General features: G+C 48.4%; 1 protein-coding gene across 5 annotated transcripts in view; it reads right to left on the bottom strand.

The window, feature by feature from the left end:
• EVL (Enah/Vasp-like) overlaps positions 1-21,121 on the bottom strand; it is a 135,133-nt gene that overhangs the window by 41,952 nt on the left and 72,060 nt on the right. For all 5 annotated transcript variants that reach the window (XM_064486246.1, XM_064486247.1, XM_064486245.1 and 2 more), the window contains exons 2-3: positions 10,590-10,758; positions 1,230-1,407 (exon numbers count right to left, since the gene is read on the bottom strand). In XM_064486246.1, coding sequence (XP_064342316.1) covers positions 1,230-1,407; positions 10,590-10,758 — 347 coding nt within the window. The remainder of the gene's footprint in view (positions 1-1,229; positions 1,408-10,589; positions 10,759-21,121) is intronic.

Here is a 21,121-nt window from a genome sequence, read left to right as displayed (position 1 = left end):
CTTACATTCCAGCTCATTTAAACGTACAATCAACCCTCTACCCCTCAGTCTACAGATAAGGAACCTGAAGCACAGAAAAATAAAGTGACCTGTCCAAGGGCTCCTCCACCAGGACATGGCAGAACCAGGGCTCAAAGGCAGCAGTGTGCCCCCAAGTCCACTTCTTCACCTTCTTCCAAGGAAAGATCCTTTGCAAAGTGCAAGACCATCTCTGCGGCCACCACGACGCCCACACGCCGGGAGGCCTCCATCCTCCCTGTGAAGCTAAGACTACAAATTTCCGAGAAAAGCCACATGGATTTTGGTCTCTCTGGTTTACCTGCCCTGCACAGAAGTTTTTGCTGGCACCGCTTGTCACCCCCACCCTACCACCTACGCCAAGTACCAAGTGCACCCAAAGTCTTCCAGGTTGGAGCCTTTCACTGTGCAATCCCCACCTCCCTTCCAATTCCATTTCCAACCTCTCTCCTGTCTGCACAGCAGGCCCCAGAGACGCTGCAGTGTACCGGTTCCCAGCACATGCTGGGCTTTCCTGCCCACGTGTCTTCATGTTTGCTGCTCCCTCTGCCTGGGATGCCCACTCCCACCTCTGTCTTGTAAGCTCCTTGTCCTTCAAAACTCCAGCTCAAACGCTGCCACCCCATGTGAAGCCTCCCAGGGCAGCTCAGATGGGCAGTTCCTTATTCCTTTCCTGTGCTCCCTGAGGACCCTGCCCTGCTCAGACCCTGCCAGAGCACTCGCCACACTGCGTGATGGTTAGCAGATTACGAATCTGTCTGCTCCGAGATACCCAAGGGCCTCGAGGGGAAGGACTCCACCTAGTCATTCCTTACCTACGCTGCCTGGCCAGTTTCTAACGCTCAATGTTTAGTGCAAGTGTGAACAAATGAATTCATGAATAAACTGTTGCTTGCTCCCTCCCATCTCTGCCAAATATGTGTCCAGAATGCAGATGACAAACATAACACATCTGGATGTATAGCTTTAGGAACACATCAGTACAAGTCTGCATCTCACACATGGAAAAAAGACGTAAAGGCCATTCTCTCCTCCTTCCGACTGTGAGTATTTCTAAATCTAGAGGCAGGCAGTGGGCTTCTCTGAGGATCCATGACACACCAGCTCCGCGCAGTTGCAGGGCGAGGACACCCGGGGAGCTAGCACCGTGGGAGGACAGAGGTAGAACCAGAGAGGGTCTCGGCACCAGGCCAGCACTAAGCCCCACTTACCTCCTTCTTGGGAATTCATGATGTTCAGGGCAAACAGCATGGCATTGGAGAATGTGGTCGCTTCTTCCTTACTTGCAAAGTTTAAACCGTAGACCTGGCGGGCATCTCGCCACTGGTGGAAGGTTGGCGTTGCCTGATTGTACTTCAGCCCTTTCACGATTGAATAATTGATCACAACCTGAAAGGGAAAAGAGAGAGAAATACGTGTAAATAAATAACAGGTAAGTGAGCTGGAGGGAGCCGCTGTGGGGCAAGGATCCTGTGTCCCTGGGGCTATGAGAGGACAAGGAGATGGGGATGGGGTCAGAGGGGGCAGCACCACCAGGCAGCTTTCCAACATGATGCAAGGAACAGTGAGGGTTAGAAAACCAGTTATTTCACTTAACTAACAATGCTGTACAGCCCCGATCTCCATAGTAGAGACCTGAGCTGGGAGTCGGGCTCCCTGGGTCCTGGTCCCAGCCCGGCCTCCCAGCCATGTCACCCAGGGCGGCACTGCGTTTCTCTGGGCTTGGTCTCTCCAGTTATAAAGTGGGGATGATAATCCTGGCTCTACTGACCTAATGGGGTTAACTGCAAAGGTCACAGTATGACACACCTCACTGAGACTTCTAGATACGAACACCGTTAGGGGCGAGAGTCTTTTCTAATTTATATTTATGCCTCCCGCATCTCTCTGCAGAGTGTCTCATACTTAGAGTGCATTAATAAGCAGGTTATTGGTTAAAAGGACAACTTTCCACTCTTCTGCACATGGCTATCCAGCTTTCTCAATACCATTTACTGAAGAGACTGTCCTTTCCCCATTGTATGTTCTTGGCTCCTTTGTCATAAATTAATAACCACATCTGTGTGGGTTTATTACTGGGTTCTTTATTCTGTCCCACTGATTTATGTGTCTGTTTTTGTCCCAATATTATGCTGTTTTAATTACCATGGTTTTGAAATATAGTTTGAAATGAGGGAATGTGATGCCTCCAGCTCTGTTCTTTCTCAAGATTGCTTTGGCCATTTGTGGGTCTTTTGTGGTTCCATATAACTTTTAGGATTACTGTTCTATTTCTGTGAAAAATGCCATTGAAATCTGGATAGGGACTGCACTGAATCTGTTGATTGCTTTGGGTAGTATGGACATTTTCACATGAGCACAGAGTCTCCTCTTTTTCTTGGTAAGTCTGGCTAAAGGCTTGTCAGTTTTGTTTATAATTTCAAAGACCCAGCTCTTAGTTTTACTGATCTTCTCTATTGTCTTTTTAGTCTCTGTTTCATTTCTTTTTCTTTTTTTCTTTTTTTTGGGTAAGGGGAGTAGGGAGGTAATTATATTTTTCTTTCTTTCTTTCTTTCTTTCTTTCTTTCTTTCTTTCTTTCTTTCTTTCTTTCTTTCTTTCTTTCTTTCTTTCTTTCTTACTTACTTACTTACTTACTTATTAATTAATGCAGGTACTGGGGATTGAACCTATGACCTCATGCATGCTAGGTACGTCCTCTACCCTTGAACTATGTCCCCCTCCCCTCACTTATTTCTGATTTAATCTTTGTCATTGCTTTCCTTCTAAATTTGGGCTTCATTTGTTCTTCTTTTTCTAATTCCTTAGGTTGTAAAGTTAGGTTGTTTGAAATTTTTCTTGTTTCTTGAGGTAGGCATTTATTGCTACGAACTTCCCTCTTAGAACTGCTTTTGCTGCATCCCATAAACTTTGTTATGTTATACTTCCATTTTTGTTTGTTAAAGTATTTTTAAATTTCTCTTTAGATTTCTTCTTCAATCCACTGGTTGTTCAGGAGCATGCTGTTTAACCTCCACTATTTGTGACCTAAAACCATAAAGCTCCTAGAAGAAAACATAAATGGTAAACTCCTTGACAGGTCTTGGTGATGATTTTTTTGAATCTGACACCAAAACAAATGCACCAAAAGCAAAAATAAACAAGTGAGACTACATCAAACTAAAAAGCTTCTACACAGCAGAAGGAAACCATCAACAAAATGAAAAGGCAACCTACTTAATGGGAGAAAATGTTTGCAAATCCTGTATCTGATAAGGGACAAATATCTAAAACATATAAAGAAACTTGTATTACTCAACAGCAAAAAACCAAACAATCCAATTAAAAAACGGGCAGAAGATCTCAATAGATATTTATTCAAAGAAGACATTCAGATGGCCAACAGATACATGAAAAGTCACTCAACATCACTAATCATCAGGGAAATGCAAATCCAAACCACAAGGAGACATCACCTCACATATCAGAATGGCTGCTATCAAAAAGACAAGAAATACAAGTGCTGGTGAGGGTATGGAGAAAAGGGAACCCTTGTGCACTGCTGGTGGGAATGCAAATTGGTGTAGCTACTACGGAAAATAGTATAAAAGTTCCTCAAAAAATTAAAAATAGATTCAAAAAATTAAAAATAGAACTACCACATGATCTAACAATTCCTCTTTTGGGTAAAAATGAAAATGAAAACATTGAGTCAAAAAGCTATATGCACTCCCATGTTCACTGAACCATTATTTACAATAGCCAAGATAAGGAAACAACCTAAATGTCCACTGATGTATGAATAAAGAAACCATGGTATATACATAAAAAGGAATATTATTCAGCCATAAAAAGAATGAAATCTAGCCATTTGTGACAACATGGAAGGATCTTGAGGGCACTAGGCTACGTGAAATAAGAAAAGAACAAATACTGTATGACTTCACTTAGTATGTTTTCTTATCTGTAAAATGGGGAAGACTGTGATATGGCAGTGGTGTGGCATCCTCAGAGTGTTGTGAAGATTAAATTACGCATATGGAACCACTAACACAGCTGCTGGCACACAACAGGCTGTCAGTAAATGCTAACTGAGAAATATTAAAGTCCCTAGAGATGGAAATACAAGAAGAGTCTGGATAAGGCTGGACGGCCTGCTGTTGGTGATGTGATGGAAAGGACTTTGCTTTAGGAGAGGCAGAGGATGGCTGCTCTGATCTCTGGTTTTGAGGCTTCAGGGTTTCGTGATCTGAAATTGGAGATAACTCATGCTACTACTGTACCCCTGGTCAGGAAGGTGAGCTCAGGGAAAGATTCAGAGATGCAAAGGCACAAGGCCAAGGCACCCTGGTTGCTGGCCGGAGTGCTAAGATGATACCTCGGATCTATTGCTCTCCTTTCCCGCTCTACACTGCCGTGCTGTCGGAGAAAGAAAGGCCAGGACAGCAAATGTGGGCAATACCCACAAAAACTTTTTCCAAGTCTTAGCCAGGTGTAAGGTGGGTCTGCACTGACCTGTAGTGAAAAGAGAGAGAGAGAGAGAGCGAGAGAGCGAGTGTGCGAGCCCGCGTGTGCTGTGCCAGGTACTGAATTAGCTAGAGAAACCCAACTGTCCCCTAACTTCTTACACACTGACACAGTGCAGTCTTCGCCAACATCTACACCCAGGTTCCTGGGTGTTTCTCTCTCTGAGTTTAGCTCTAGATCATCAGAAAAAGTGCGGGAGGTTTTGTGGTTTGTATGTATGATAAGAAGCATTGTGATGATCAACAGGCACAGGAAAAGATGCTCAATAGAGTTAATTATCAGAGAAATGCAAATCAAAACTACGAGATACCACCTCACACTGGTCAGAATGGCCATCATTAAAAAGTTCACAAACAATAAATGCTGGAGAAGGTGTGGAGAAAGGGGAACCCTCCTACACTGATGGTAGGAATGTAATTTGGTGCAGCCACTATGGAAAACTATGGAGATTCCTTAAAAAACTAAAAACAGATTTACCATACGACCCAGCAATCCCACTCCTGGTCATATGTCTAGAGGAAACTAATGTGAAAAGATACATGCACTTCAATGTTTGCAGTAGCACTATTTACAAGAGCCAAGACATGGAAGCAACCTAAATGTCCATCAACAGATGACTAAAGAAGTTGTGGTGTGGGTGTGTGTTTGTGTGTGTGTGTGTGTGTGTGTATTAGATACTCAGCCATATAAAGGAATAAAAGAATAATGCCATTCACAGCAACATGGATGGACCTGGAGATTGTTATACTAAGTGAAATAAGCCAGAAAGAGAAAGAAAAATACGATATGACATCACATATATGGAATCTAAAAAAAAAAAAAAAAGACACAAATGTACTTATTTACAAAATAGATACAGACTCACAGACATAGAAAATAAACCATGGTTACTGGGGGAGGGGGCGGGGAAGGGGAACTACACAGAAATGGATTCACATGGTATGTACTCTTCTGTTTCTGTGTTCTTTCATGCAAAAAAAAGTCTCTGAGATTTGTCCATGTTACTGCATTTGTAAGTATTTAATTTGTAAGTATTTGTAAGTATTTAATTCTTTTTGGCAGCTACACAACATTCTGTTTTTTGATATACCATAAATAACTCATCCATTCTCCTGTTGATGGGCATTTGTGTAGTTTCTAGCTGTTGGCTGTCAGGAATAGAATTGCCATGAATATTTTCATCCATGTCTTTCACGGGACACAGGCACTCATTTCTCTGGGGTATACACCCAAGAGTGGGTTACAGGGTAGGTACATACTGAGCTTTAGTAGGTTCTGGCAAATCACTTTCCAGAGAGGCTGTGGTGATTTACACCTCCCAGCAGCAGTATGTGGGGACTCCAGTCACTCTGCATTCCCACCAACATTTGGCCTTCAGCCCTTTTAACTTCAGCTTTTCTGCTGTGTGTGCAGCACTCTGATCACAGTGTCCTTTTGTATTATGAGAAGTGACGGAGAGCAACTTTCACATGCTCGTTGGTTTTCTGTTCCACTGCTCTTTTCTCTTTTTGTGCAATTTCAGTTCAAGTCCTTGTGCCCATTTTTAAGAGGTTGTTTGTCTTTTTCTTATTGATTTGTAGGAGTTCCACACACACTTTTCACGAGTCCTTTGTCGTGTGTGTGTGTGTGTGTGTGTGTGTGTGTGTGTGTGTGTGTGTATACATATATATGTATCTCTTCTCCCAGTAGGTAGCTTGCTTTTTCACTTTCTCAATGGTAACTTTTCAATAAAGAAAATTGCTTAACTTTAAAGAAGTCCAACTTAATGTTTTTCTTTTACAGTTAATGCTATTTGTGTCCTGTTCAATGTCATGAAGACATTTTCCCTCCAATATAATGAAGATATTTTCCTGAATTTTCTTCTACTGATTTACTTTGCATGTTTAGGTTGACCTTAATTTGGGGGTACACTGTGAGCTAGGCATAAAGACTTTTTTCATGTATATCTGGCTGTTCTGGTATCATTTGTTGAAAGGACCACCCTTAGCCCACTGAGTGCACTGGTGTCTTTGTCATAAGCCAAGTGACCACATACGTGTGGCTCTATCTAGACTCGTTTCCCCCTCAACTAAAACATTTTGCTTTTCTCTATTGTGTATCTGCTTTCTATTTCATTAGGTTTTTGTTTCTGTTTTCATTTTTCCTTCTATTTTTGTTGATTTACTTTGTTTTTGCTTTTCCTAGCTTCTTAGGTCACTGATTTTCAATCATTCTTTCTCTAAAATATGCATTTATGGCTGTATGTTTCTCTATATGTGGTGCTTTACTTGCATCCCACAAGCTTTGCTACATTGCATGTACATTATTGTTCTGTTCAAAATATTTTCTAATTTATGTTGTGGTTTTTCTTTTTCTTTTTTTTCGGTCCCATGGCTTATTTAGTAGCATTTCCAAACATTAATTTCCAAACAAGGAGTTATCCTTCTGTTACTGATTTCTGGCGGAATTCCGCTATGGTCAAAGAAAAGCTCTGTCTGAGTTTAATCTTTTTAAATTTGTTGAGATTGGCTTCATGGTCAAGCATATAGTCTATTTCCATAAATGTTCAATGTACTCTTGAGAGGACTGTATATTCTCCTGTGGCTGGCTGTAGTTTCTGTGAATGTAAATCGGGTCAAGTTGGTTAAAAACGCTCTTCAAATTACCTGTTTACTTATTTCTGCCTGCTTGCTGAGTCAGTTTTTTGAAGGTATGATTAGAACTTCCAGTTGCGCCTCTGGATTTCTCTATTTCTCCCTTTAGATCTTTCCATTTTTGCTTTATATATTTTGAAGATCTATTAGGTACCTACAAATTTAGTATTGTTGTGTCTTCCTTTTCAATTGACTCATTTATTATTAAAAAGGTCCTTCTTTATCTTCAGTAATATTTCTTGCCTTAAAATTTATTTTGTATAATATTAATATAGTCACATCGTTTTCCTTTGGTTAGCGTCTGTAAGGTTTATCTGCTTCCACTCTATTACTTTCACAGTCTGTATCCTTCTCAGCTTTACTTTAACAACAATTCTCCAAGCTTTGGAAGGACTAATCCAGGTAAGTGCTGGAGGATAAGCGCGGTTTAATTGAAAAGGCCACTTTCCGTGTGCAAGAGCCAGAGCGGCAGCGTCGCACTTGCTCTGCTCTGGGGAGCGCGGGGAAAACTGGGGGCTTCCCGTGTCCTCGAGGAAGGCCCTGCAACAAGTACTATCTAATGCGCTTCTCAGGCTTCCCAGTAAGAACACTCAAGAGCCCTTTACAGAAAAAGAAGCTGATGGTGGAGAACGGTCTTCTGGACCCACATATTCACTTGGATCTACAATCACAGAATCTACAGGCTGGTAAAGGCCTTTGTGGTCTCAGCTCATGCAAATCTCAACTGGGTGACGGAGTGCCTTCCCAGAATGCTCACCAAGTGGCCTGCTGGCTCATGGGCTCACGAGGCAATACCTTCCATCCTCCACAGTGTACTTGTAAGAAAGTTCTTCCTTTTATTGGGCTCAGATCAAATGTTCTTCACTGTAATATCCACGCAGTATTCCTAATCTGTTCTCAGGACTTCACAGAAGTACGATTTCTCATCCATATGATGGCCCTTAAGAGATGTGAAAACTGTGGCCACGCCCCCTTCCGTTTTTTTCTCCTCTTGTTCCTTCTTCAACTGTTCCACATATTACGCTACCTTCAGACCTCTCACCAGTGTGGACGCTCTCTTCCTTATAGATTCTGGTTTGTGGCACTCAGATTTAGTCCCGACGTTTGTGGTGAAACACGACCATTCAGAGCAGAGCTGGACTATAATCTCCCTCCCTCTGGACCTCTGCTTCTGCTAATTCAGACTGAGAACTCACTCATAGGTTCAGTGGCCACAACTCATTCTCAACTAAAAATCTTGGTTTTCTTCACCCTCCATGTGAGATTCAGGTTAGACCTTGGCTAATGATACTATAACTCAGCGGTCCTTTCTTCCCACAAATGATCACCTGGTTTTATGCCCACCTATTTAGCAAAATGGGGGTGAGAATTCTTGCACTGTTATCATCACGGGGTTACTGGGAGGCTGAACTATCAGATCTGAAGATGTTCCATGAGCTATAAAGACTGTTTCCATGTAAGACAGCTCTGTCTGGTTATCAGGCCAGGAATTCCTGTCACTCTAAAATGGTCTGACCTTGTCTGTCACCCATAATGACTAGAAAACAGACCTGTGAAAATCAACTTTTTCTGCTGAGGCCCATACAAGCCATTACGGACCAGGTTTTCTGCCACTTTCTCTAACACCTTGGTTTAATGAGAATCTCTTGTGTTCCTGGCTAATGTGCCCCCGCCACCGGGGAGAGTCTCAATCACGTTCTAGGGGTCTGTCTGACAAACACACAATTCCAAGTGGAAGGCTGGGCTGGTAACTGCTCTGTCAGGCCCTAGGAAATCTCTAAGTTCGAGGCAGCAGAGTCTCTTTGAATTCATCCAGAAGATCACTGAGGACTGCTCCCAGTCCCTTCCTGAATGGGGAGAAGGTCTCCTCCCAGATGAGCCCTGACACGTGATTTCCTCTGAGGGAGGCAGGGAGGCGTTGAGGCTCCTGAGAACAAGGTTCGTGCAGGTTTCAGGGGATCCCATTCTCCGGTCCCAAGCCCTCTCCAGCACACTGTGGGACCTTCCGAGCGTGCCCTGCAGGGCAACCAAAGAGCATGAAGGGAACGGCAAGTTTGTTGTGATAGAAGCACCCACCCCGGGAACACCCCCTGTGACTCAGGAACCACACTGGGTGATGGACCTTGTGTCAAAGGGGAGTACTAGGGTGGCACGGCCCTGCCAGCCCCGCCCATGGGTGTCAGTGAAACGTGCAAGATGTTTTGGTTGTCACCATAATTGGGGCTTAAAGGTGTTGTATATTCTGCAGTGTATGGTGCAGTGAGCCTCTAAAAGGCAGAGCTAGAATTGATGAACTAGAAGAACAGGGAAGCAGCTTCTAGAAGGTTCCCAGAACAGCCTTCCTACCAGAGAGGAGCATCAACAAGGGACAGGGATGCCCCGGAAGGTACCCAGAGTTCCTGGTTAGACAGACGACCTTCTGTCAGGGGTTCTGAAGTAAGGATGTCCCTTTTAGCCACAAGAAATTGAAACTTAGCTAAGACTACTTTGGCCACAGCAGAGACCTATTTAATAGGCAACACGCTAAAAATAGAGTCCTAAGTTTCTGTTCTCTCTTTTCTATTTTCTCACATGCTGGTTCTGCTGAGATAGCGGTTACCCTGCTGCTCACCACCTCAGCCAAGGCCTGGCCGACAAAGGATGCCAGAAAACGCTGTCTCAGGCAGAGGTTTTCAGAAGCGCTAAACTACAGATCAGCTGATTTCGTTGCTAAAAACTTCCTCGTCAACTTCTAAGAAGGGGCTGAGGTTCCGACCAAAGTCACCGTGGTTAAGCTGCACAAGCCCTTTCTCCATGTCGCTGTTTTGGTCCACCTCACGTCAGACCACTGTGTCTTAGTTATGTGTACACGACTATCCCTGACATAGGTGGACTTATAATTATTTATTTGCACAGGTACTTACCAGGTACACTCACAAACCATCTTGCCTGATCTGCCCAGGATGTCCTAATAGAGAAACGATCTTCAAATCACCTTGATATTCCTTGCAAAGTAAGACTTTCGGGGTTGGTAGACCAAAAGTCTTCACAGCTTTATTACTTATGGGTGTGCAGGCATAGAATAATACTAACACATTCGTATGATACATTTCTTAAAGCTGTTTCACATCTATCACTTTATTTATATTCTAATATGACAGTAACACAGTGAGGTAGGCAGGGGGTGGATTACTGTCTCTGTAAGACAGATGTGAAAAATGAAGCTCAGAAAAGAAAGTTGGCTGAAGGCGTTACACTTGGAGTGCCAGAAGACAGGGTCAGACTTTGAACACAGACCTTCTGACTCTAAACCTTGACCTTATTGTCTTCTAACCTCTTTTCACTGCACTGTGTGTGTCTGTGTGTGAGTGTGCATGTGCGCTTGTGTGCGCGCGTGTGCGCACCTGCATGCGTGCTGAGGGCTCGTGGGTCTAGGCTGTTACTCCAGCACTCACCTGCTGATCCTGAAGCTTGACTCCCACGACTCTGAAGGTGTTGCTGGCAGTGTTGTGGTAGATGTTGATCCGGCTGAATCCCTGCTGGCCAGGTTTGATTGGTACCCATTTCTTACTGGTGTCATCGTAGACCATCACGGAAGCCCGGGCTTGGCAGATACTCTGTTCACTGCAGGGCAAGAGAAAACATAAGCGTCAGCCTCAGCTCCGAGGGATGGACACTGGCTTTGCCTTTCTCAAAAACAGAGGCCAACTGCTACTTGACACAAAGCAACCTCTAGTTGCCCGAGCTTCCAACTGTCTCTGGAAGGGCTGCTCTGTGAGGTGACGAGGGTTGATTCTCTAAAGACCATGGGACTGGAGAGGAAGTTCTGTGCTGAAGTTTTCAATAGCAGGGGAGAGACTCACAGCTTTGCCTTCAGGGGAAAAGGTGCTTGAATGAGAAAGGAATCACAACTTTAATTTGACAACTGTCTACAATATTCTAGGCATGGTGTAAATAACACAACAAATTATTTAAGGGGAAATCAGTGATGCGCAAAATAGGCATGGTTTTTCCCAGGAGACAGCCAGCGCACGCTGGTGGAGAGAAAAAAAGAAAAGCCAAAAAAAGGCACTATGCTCTGTCTTCTGAATTTCAGACCCTGAAACCATGTATCTTTTACAAGAATATTAGGAGGCCCTGTTCCCCTAGCTAAGTCTTTGGGCTCTAGCCTCACAAAGTCTGGCAGCAATCAGAGTAAACTGTACACAGAATCAGACAGACCTTGGTTCAAATCAAGTCAGAGTTCCATCCCAACATTAACTAACTTCGAATCAGGCCACGGGCTGCGGTGCGTCACCTGCTGCCACTGATACACTCGGCAAGCGGGCAAGTGGGCGTGCGCTCAGATACCGACTCAGCGGCGGGGAGAGGCCCTGAGAGGCAGCACCGTGTTAGCTAACAAGGTGCAGACCTGATTAAGTCAGAGGAATCGGAGCTGGAATCCCAGCTCCACCACTTACTAGCATGAGACACAGAAGCCCTTAAGACGCCTCTGGGGAAGCCAATCCAGGAAGAGCTGTGAGATGAACCCCTTGCGTGACGGCCCTGGGCCACCACCCTTCAGATCTCCTTCAAAGGAGCCTGTTAGGGAAGCAAAGCTGACCAGTGGCCCCAGTCGCTGCCCCTCTGGACGCCCATGTGTGCACAGAGGCCACGTTCTCTGGGCCGCTCTCCGCCAATGACTCAGTGTGGCAGGGCTACCTGGGGGTGGGGTGGGGGCAGCCTTTGCTCCGGGCCTCCTCCTCATCAGCCTGGCCCAGACCCTCTCAGAATGCTTGTACTCAGTCCTCCCAGCCCCCTCCTTCCGCAGACGCAGACTGCATGGTGGCCTGAGGCTCTCCAGGCCTCTCCCTCCACCCTTCCCTGATGTTCTGATAAACCTCTGGTATCTAACCGTCTGCAGGGTCTCGGAGTCTGCTTCTTGGAAGACCCAGAGTGACACCCTCTGCTACAGTGCAGGCTCCCCAAGGGCAGGGACACGCCGGTCTCATCCCCGCCGTGGCTCCAGGACCGGGCGCGCACAGTAGATGCCTGATGAATGCGGACTGTGGTGAGAGTGCCAGAGACGACCTAAATCCTCCATGTTCAGGACAACAGCAGCCCTAAGTGCACACCCAGCCTCTGAACAAACGCCGGCAGCGGGGAACTCAGCGCTCTCCAGAGCAGCCCATCCTGTTGTCCTAACAGTTGGTTTAATCGTCAGGCAAGCCCTCCTTGTTCTGAGGGACCTCCGCTCCCTGTCCTCCACAGTTATAGAGGTAAAAGTTCTGGAGAGCTCTGCCAGTCCAGTAGACAACTGAAGGGACGTCTTGGTTCTTCCAGCCATTCTTCGCACAACAAAGCTAAAGCCCCCTGCCACCCCAGGCCCCTTCCCCTAGAGAGTCCTGGTCTGCCATGTGCTCTCTGGGTGCCTGGGTCCTACTGTTGGCAGGACGCCCCTGTCTTAGTCTGACAAGCACAGACGCCAGTGAGTCCAAAAATACCCAGCGATGCAGAGATGAACATACAGCCCTGCTCTCGGCGCGCTCACAGCTACTCGGGAAGTTAAGACAAGCGATTACACACCTTGCTCAGCCCCCAGGGGTTGGGGGAGCCAGGGAAGGCTTCCTGAAGAAAGGGCTGCGTGGGCTTAAAGACAAAGAGCTCTCAACCCCAGGCGGGAGGAAGGGGATGTGGGGCTCCAGGAGGGGGAGGAGCAGCCAGCAGAGCCGGGGAGGCGAGAGCAGGGTGCTGTGTGTGCGCGCTCGGGGGCTCGGGGGCTGGAGCTTGCCTGGGGACACCATGCACACCCGCAGGGCTGTTCGCGGCAGGCGATGTGGCCGCGTGCTCGCCGCTGTGCATGCCCCAGGAAGGTGCTTGAACACCATCCCTATTTTTCAAATTGTACTTATACAGTCGCAGGTTCCCTTGTTGTTGTTTTTTAAGCGCTTGTAGCTTTCAAATTTAACTTGTGGCTAATAAAAATCCCTATTTTTATCCCATTTGAATAGTGCTTGTCTGTTTCTGCTTACTTTATTACCACTAACAAAACCTAAATGCAATAAAATACCTGCTTACTTAAGATGCATCTTATTATTATCCCTTTGGGATGTCTGGTTTGTTTTAAAGGAGTCAGCATTTCATTTATTTTATTATTTTTCATTTTTTAAACATACAATTGACAGGTAACATTATATTAGTTTCAGGTACACAACAGTGATTCAGTATTTGTATGTATTGCAAATGATTACCACAGTAAGTCTAGTTAAAATCTGTCATGACACATAGTTATGCAATTTTTATCTTGTGTTGTTTTGTTTTAATAAAATCTTGATTGCTATCCAGCCTAGACATTGCTCCATGTATTTAACTGTCTTCTCAACACCTTTGCCAGGACAGACACAAACTCCTCACTGCAGGCGAACTCCACAGGCATCGCACACTTCATCTGTCTACATCAGTTATCCTTTGAGGAAAGTTAATCTGGTAGACAAAATATTTTCTTTTTAAAAATTATCCACTGAAGGAATGACTAAACTTTTAAAACACATTCGTACAAGATTTCCTTCACTAAATTACAAAGACCATTCCTACCCCCAGCGCTGGCCCCGCACAACGTGCAGACGCAGCCCCCGGGCGCCCACTCCTCTGGTCCCACGTGCAGCAGACAGGCGAAGCGGGCGGAGGGGAAGCTGACCTCTGCCAGGCGGCCTCTACAGGAGCGACCACCACTGACCGGTGGGGGAAAGGCAGCTGAAGGACGCTCTGCAGTTTGTTCCACATGGTGCTGAACTGCCAGGTTGAGGGACCTTTTCCCCCGGGACTTAACAGATGGTTCTGAGCAGTGGATACAACCAGAGCTCCTCCCCTAGAAGAAGGCTCTCTGAATAAGCAGTCCAATCCCACTCTCATTCTGGGCTTCCGCACAGGTATTTGTGGGCCCTGTGAAAATGCAAGCCTGTAGCTCCCCCCACCCCACCCCGAGGCATATGAGACATAAACTAACAAAGCTCTGGACAGCCCTTCGTCAGGAGCTTAGAGGAGACAGCGCGCGTGACTCTGGGCCTCAGTTTCCTCATCTGTCCAAGGCCAGCCTGACCTCAGGGTCCCTCAGACAGCGGGGGGGGTCTGCACCAAGCTCCGCCCATCCCCCACGTCCCGTCACTGGCCTAGCAGTTACCTCTTCTGGACCAGACGTCAGAGACCGCTACTGGACACCTTCTGAACTCTCTCACTGAAAAAGCAGCAGAGTGAACATACCCCGCACTTCCCGCGTGCACCTGTGAACCTGCTCAGGGTCTTCCTGGCCCTGACATCAGAAAGCACTGACGCACCTGGGGAGGAAGCTAACACTTGGGACACACCTGCAATGCACCCCCCGGTGAAGCGAGCCTGACGTCAGTCTCTGTTCCTTCTGGAAAAGCGCAGGGTCCACGTCCCATCAGCTGTCGGACTCCCACTCCACCGCTCCCTGCCTGACTGGGAATGAGGTTTCTGAAACTCTCACTGCTGGCAGGCCAGGCTCCCTCCCGTGCAGCACGGTCAACGTGGAATTCCTTTCCTCTCTATGATATCTTTCAGGGCTTTGCCAGGCGTTTACTACAAAAACTTGAAGGACAGAGTGTAATATTATAAAGTAAGGGAAGGATGCAAAGCCAAAAAGAGAAGAGACAGCAACAGGGCCAACCACAGAGGCTGGTTGGAAAACAGAGTCCAGGGTCGAGCCTGGAGACTGTTCAGCACCTTAAGGAGGGAGACCGAGTCCCACAGCACATTTCTGCCTCCTCCCAGAGCACCTACAGTACGTCCTGCTTCTCGCTGCCTACCCCACGAGACGAGGAGCTCCTTGAAGGCAGGCCCTTCGTTGCTTTCCCTTTTGTAAACTCAGTCCCTTGGATGCTGCAGACACCACAAACTGCTTGTTGAATACATGCCTCTCTAACTGAATAGTGTGCCCGTGGGAACATTCCATTACAATCCCACTCCATTTATTCTCAGAGACAGAGTAGCTGCCAAACAAAAGCATCTGCTGGAGATTGCCATCAGGTTCTGCCCACACCACCACCACCCCGCCCCCAGCATCTGAGAGCCAGGAAGCCGCAAGGCTGAGGGTGGGCCCTCGGTGAGGCTGCTGCACCTTCGGGTTCAGGCCTGGGGGCAGAGATCCACTGCTCCGGGGAGGGGGCTGCCCTCCCTGGCTCCTCCGCAGGTCCCTGGGAGCCGATCCAGCTGCCTGGATCCCTCACTGGAGGAGGATGGTCAGACCTCACCCTCCCTGCTCAGCTCTGGCGGCTCCGCAGACAGAACAACGCATCACACTCTGCCTTGCACGTGGCTGACCTTGTTGCCCTGGCAGGTCTGGGAACCCAGGTCCGCCTGGGGCCGAGGGGCCGAGGGGCCTCCTGGGAGGCAGGGCAGGACATCCAGCGCTAAAACCAGGACAGTCCCAGGCAAAGCAGGGTGAGTGGTTACCATCCTGGGAGCTCCCCCCCAACAATGACTATCAGAGGATTAAACACCTAACAAAGACCCACAGAAGGCAAGTCTGGCTGATGTAAGCTGATAGGAGCTGGCACCCACTCCCGGCTCCCAGCTGCTCCCTCCAGCTCACTTTCTCTTCCCTCGAGCTGAGAAATGTGATACCTGGCAAACAGACCTTCAGTGCAGGGCAGGGCCCGACAGCGAATGGGATGAACACAAGTTACCCAGCGGGTGGGGAGTCACTCTCCCAGGCCACACAGGAGCAGGCACTCAAGGAGAGTCCACGGGCACAGCAGGGCTTGGAGGCCTGGCGCAGGGCGGGGCGGCCTCACTCTGAGAGGCGACCCTGACTATGGGGGCCGTTGCCACACTCCCCCCTGGGCATGAGTGACTCGCCTCTAGGGTGACCTTTTTTCTCCTAATGAGAACAGACCTAAAACAGGTTTGATGTTTCATTCTAAACTTAAAATGTTTATTCTGAAATACTTCATGCCTGGCAGAAGTAGGTTCCCATGATCACACCACTCAGTCCAGGAAATGAGGCGTCACCTCAGAAAGCTGTTTAGCTCAAGAAGCCCCTGCACCCCAGGGCCCTCCTCTCTGCCCAGGGAGCCACATCCTGAACTGGGTGCTTCCCGATTCTACGCCGGCCTTTTGCGGTCCTGTCACATAACCGAACACTTTGCAGAAGTGGTTCTCAAACTCCTTTGGTCTCAGGACCCCTTACACCCACAAAAATTATTGAGGACATCAAAAAACTTCTGCTTATGTAGGTTAAGTCTATTCGTATTTGCCACATTTGAAATTAAGAATGTTTTAAAGCACGAGCACGCGTTTCCTTAGCTGTCACAGTGACAATGTCAACACACGCCACGCAGCCTCTGGAAAATTCCACCGTGCTCTCGTGAGGGAAAAGGCAGATAATGCCTCAGTATTATTATAAACACAGTTTTGACTTACAGACCCCTAGAAGGGTAGGTCTTCTGATCACATTTTGAGAACTTCATTACAGCAATGAAAACAATAAATTAGATCCGCATATATTAACAGGCAGAATCTCAAATGATGATGGTTTAAGCCTGGTTTTTGTGAGTGTTAGAAATAAAGAAAGGCTGTGGGTAAATAAACAGTAAGTTCAGTGTTAAACCCAGACATCCTTCCTTCCATCCAAGTTGGCTGGGAGGGTCAGACAGCCCCGTCAAATGCGGTCAAGACTGTTTGCCTTTTCTCCACTATGATGCCACCGTTCCAGATGCCTGGACAGCTGGCTCCTCTTTTCTGTGAAGTCTAGTGGAATCTGGAACAAACACTTCCACCAACTGTTGAGAGAGTCTGATACTCTGAGTCTGAGCCAGTCTCAACTCCTTCCCACACTTTCTTTCGAGGCCACAGTGGGGCCCTTTCCCTGGGGGGGGGGGGCATCTGAAGGTCACGTGGACATGAGGGCTGCTCCAACCTCAAAAGCATTTACAAATTCCAATACACGCCTGTATCCCCGAGTCTGTGGCTCTTATCACTCGTGGGATTGGAACGGGCTGCACCCCAGCCTTGGGACAGCTGTAGAGGTGGGGCGGGTCAGGGATGGGGAACACATGCACATCTCTGAGGGGAAAGCCACAGCCTGGGAAGAGACCGGCTGCACCCTGGGCTGACATCCGCAGTGATCAGCAGGGGTCGGCTCTAATTCCCATCTAAGTCAGTGCGTGCCGTTCTCTGGGCACAGGGGTGATGCAGACCTTGCCCTGGAGCCCTAGGCTCGGGGGGAGGTGGGGAACGAGCAGACTGACTGACAGAGAGAAGCGTGGGCGCACAGGAGGGCTGAGGAGGTCTCCCGTCTCTCATGGGGTTAACGTGTGAAGTTGGAGGCTACAAAGAACAACAGAGATTAGGAGGCCTTGATTCTAAATTTGACTATAATTTTGGGGCAAGTTCCTTCTAGAGGCTATGGCTAAACTTAGCTTTTGAAAACACAAGAGACCTGGCTTCAAATCCCAACTCTGCCAACTGATGCCAGTGTGACCTGGAGTGAGTAAGCTGACCTAGCTGATCTCTGTCTCTACCAGTGAGATGAGGATAACAGTGTAACCCCTCCGAGGATGAGGGTTAAAGACAACATATGTCACATCGTATCATTAGCGTAACGTGTGGCAGATAACACTCAGAAAAGGGCACGGCTGTTACTTTCCACTTTTATGGGTTCAGTTACCGAAATGAAACCACCGGAGCAGACCAGTTCTCAACCATTTCCTGCCCCAGGACCCCCGGGGAGCGCCCCGCGCTCCCCCGAGGATAACCTGGAACTGTTACGGGAGTAGTGTCTCTCCACCGGAGACACATCGGATTCTCTGAATTGAAGACGACAGAGAAGCTTTGAGACGCCTGCCAGATGATTTGGCTACACATCCTGGGAGAGTAAATGGACAACACGGACTCTGAAGGCTTGTCTGGTTGCAAGCTGCTGGGACTCTGACTCGTCTGTGGGGACAAGACGTCAAAGGAAACACCAGCTGCTCTCAGAGACGATCTCCCAAACCCCGCAGCAAGGCCGAAGGTGTGGGCTGGAGGGCTGTGGGGTGGACCGGGCTGCATGAGACTTCTTACACCTTTGCGTATTCAAGATCTGAAGGACCATGGAATAAGTGGTAATTACCATGTCCCGGCAGCCAACCGACCATCGACTGTACAGGAAGCCTCGGCTCTGCCTCCCTGGCCGCTTCTCTGACGCGCCGAGCAGGAGCCCCACTGGGCAGCAGCTCCGCTGGCCCAGCCATCTCCAGTATCATCATCAGAAGCAGTTAACTCAGTCCAGCAACCTAACAAATGTGTGCTGCCAGGCCCTGTTTCAGGCACTGAGGATACTCTACCAGCAAAAACAGACAAAAATCCCTCTGCTTTTGAATTCACATTCTAGAGGGGTGGAGACAGACAACAAGTAATAAATAAGTCATATAAGATGTTAGAAGTTGCTAAGTGCTTTTAGAAAAACCACCAACCAACCAAGCACAACAAGGACGAGAGGGAGACAAGGGAAGGGACTGGAACTGTCTGGCAGAAAGGGTCACACGCATCACTCCCTCCTGCGGCTTTTCCGCTGAGCTCTGGTACCAGTTCGCTCCGGCTTAGCTTGGCCTCGTTCAGCCAACTCTCCCCGGGGACCTGTTCTGCACCGGCCGGCTCAACACCCCCACCCTGACCCCAAGCTGGCACGCGGGTGTGCATCTGCCTTCCCCACCGTCCTCCAGAGTCAGGTTTGATTCATTTCCTTCCTTCACACCCACCCTGGATCCTTCAGGCGGTCGTGGAGGCTCCCAGACAACCTACTGAATCTGGCTACTTTCCAGCGACACCGTGGCTCCAACACTAGCCCCAGTCATGGCCACCTCTCACCTGCGTGACCACACACGTCTTCCTGCCTCTGTTTTTGTCACACTACAGGCTGTTATCCACTCGGGGGCCACACTGACTGTTCTTAAACCTCTATCGGATATCTTTTCCTTGTGTAACGCCCTCCAAGGCTTCCCACTACACAGCGATGCCAACCTAGGTTCTCCCGGGCTCCAGGCCATAAGGTCTGGCTGCTTCTCTGCCCCACTGCCCTTCACTACCCTCTCATGCTTACAGCTTCACGCCCTATTCCTTCCTGACCCTTGAACTTGGCAGACTGTTCCCACCTCAGGGCCTTTCCCCTTGCTGTCCTCCCTCCCCGTGTGACCCCCCAAGCTTTCACGCTCATGCTTTGCACCGCGCCTCGTGTCCTCACTGGGGTCTCGAAGGAAAGGCTCCACTCGGCGTGAGCGGTGGCCCTTTCTCTACCATGTCGCTCTCGCTGGTCTTTTCGCATCTCTTGGTCATGACATCTCAGCTGTGCGCCCTCTACCTTCCCTGCCCCCAGAATGATTTCAGGATGCCTGACTTCCTGGCCTCTGTCTCCCCAGCACCGAGAGCAGCTCCTCGGTCCCTTTCAAATTAAATCATCCCTGTCCTTCGGAGTTTACCTGAGATCCCACTTCCTTCCTCCTGACAGCCCCCAACTTCTCAGCTCCTGCTGCTCTCCTGTCCACACTCACTAAGGTCTACACTGCATGTGACTTAGGGCTTGTAGTCTCTCCGGTTCCAAGGGTGCTGTTCCCCCACTTGACAAGGCTCCGAGCAGAGACCCCTCCAGCCCAGCGTGTGGGAGCAGAGCATCTGCAGTCAGGAGACATGCGCTCCAGCCTGGGCCCGTCTCTGGCCGAGTCACTCACTCTCTCTCTGCCTTGGCTTCCTCTCTGTGAAACGGGAGCAATGCAAGCAGTACCTGCCACCTTCAGGATCGCTGTCAGAATTGAACGGAACAACGCCAGAGGGAGCGCACCGGACTGCCGCGCGCTCAAGGGAACTCCCAGATCCTAGTCCACAGTTAAGTGCTTCTTGACGGATGGGTGGCCAGAGCTGGACTGACATGTTTTCACGATGCGAAGGCCTCCTGTATCCTCATTACAGGCACCACGGTGACTGGGAATCTGCTGTTACATCTCCGTTCTGTCAGCATGCGGGAAGGCAAATGTCTACAGCCCCTGCAGCTGCGGTACCTGGGCCCCGCCGGCGCCATGAGTGCGGGCAACCTCCAGGGGGGACGCTTTTTGTCTGGCTGGACCACTAATTCACTCACCAAAGACGAGTTCTGCCCGGACTCTGGGCCTCAGTTTCCTGATCTGTGTACCTCAGAGCTGGACTAAATAAGCAGCTTTCAGACTTCGAAGTCATTATTGCCAGCGACACACAACTTTCTTCCTCAAGACAATATTGAGGAAGACTTAAAAAGATAAAAGAGAGTGAATTTGGTTGAAGTGGAGAGTCAGATGCCCAGGGCACCACTAACCTAGATGATCTACTATAGATGGTCTCTACCTTGCTTTCAAGATGGAAACTTCTAAGATTTCCACAATTTTAAAAAATTTTTAAAAACTGCTTTGCTTCCTCCTCATTTAGTTCTGAAACTATTTTCTGCAATCAGCAGTTGACAGGATAGAGTAGACTGAGCTTTTCACAGCGTAATTTTCAGCTGGAAATGACTTTGGTCCCTGCCCACTTTGGAAGTTAACATGTCTTTGAGATGGAAAGTCTTGTTTTTCCACAGCTCCAGCCACAAATCCGTTAAAGCTCAAGGAAAATTACTAAAATGATAGAAAACTGGCTGCACAGGAGCAAGAATAAGGCCAATGGTAAAAACAGCGTGTGTCCCTGGCCTTGTGAGCCGCTCACTCGGGCCGAGAGGAAGCAACTCCAACAGCCTGGCCCAGACGGCGCCGAGAGGTGGGAGCACTGCCCTCTCCAAAGCTCCCCTGCGGCCCAGCCCACCGGACAAGCCCTACTTACTGCCCTGTCAACCGCGACCACTCTCTGCAAGATGCTTCCCGGGAGCCTGTGTCGCGCCCTGGGAAACCCCAGTCCAGGCTGTTCTGCTCTGGGTGGGTCTCCTTGCAGTCCCTCCTCAACCAGCCACGCGACCTTGGGCAAGTGCCGCGGCCCCCAGAGGCCAGGCCTG

Source organism: Camelus dromedarius, chromosome 5 (assembly GCF_036321535.1).
Source record: "Camelus dromedarius isolate mCamDro1 chromosome 5, mCamDro1.pat, whole genome shotgun sequence".
Taxonomy (NCBI): domain Eukaryota; kingdom Metazoa; phylum Chordata; class Mammalia; order Artiodactyla; family Camelidae; genus Camelus; species Camelus dromedarius.
The sequence above is the reverse complement of the archived record's forward strand: the minus strand, read 5'-3'. Positions and strand labels throughout refer to the sequence as shown.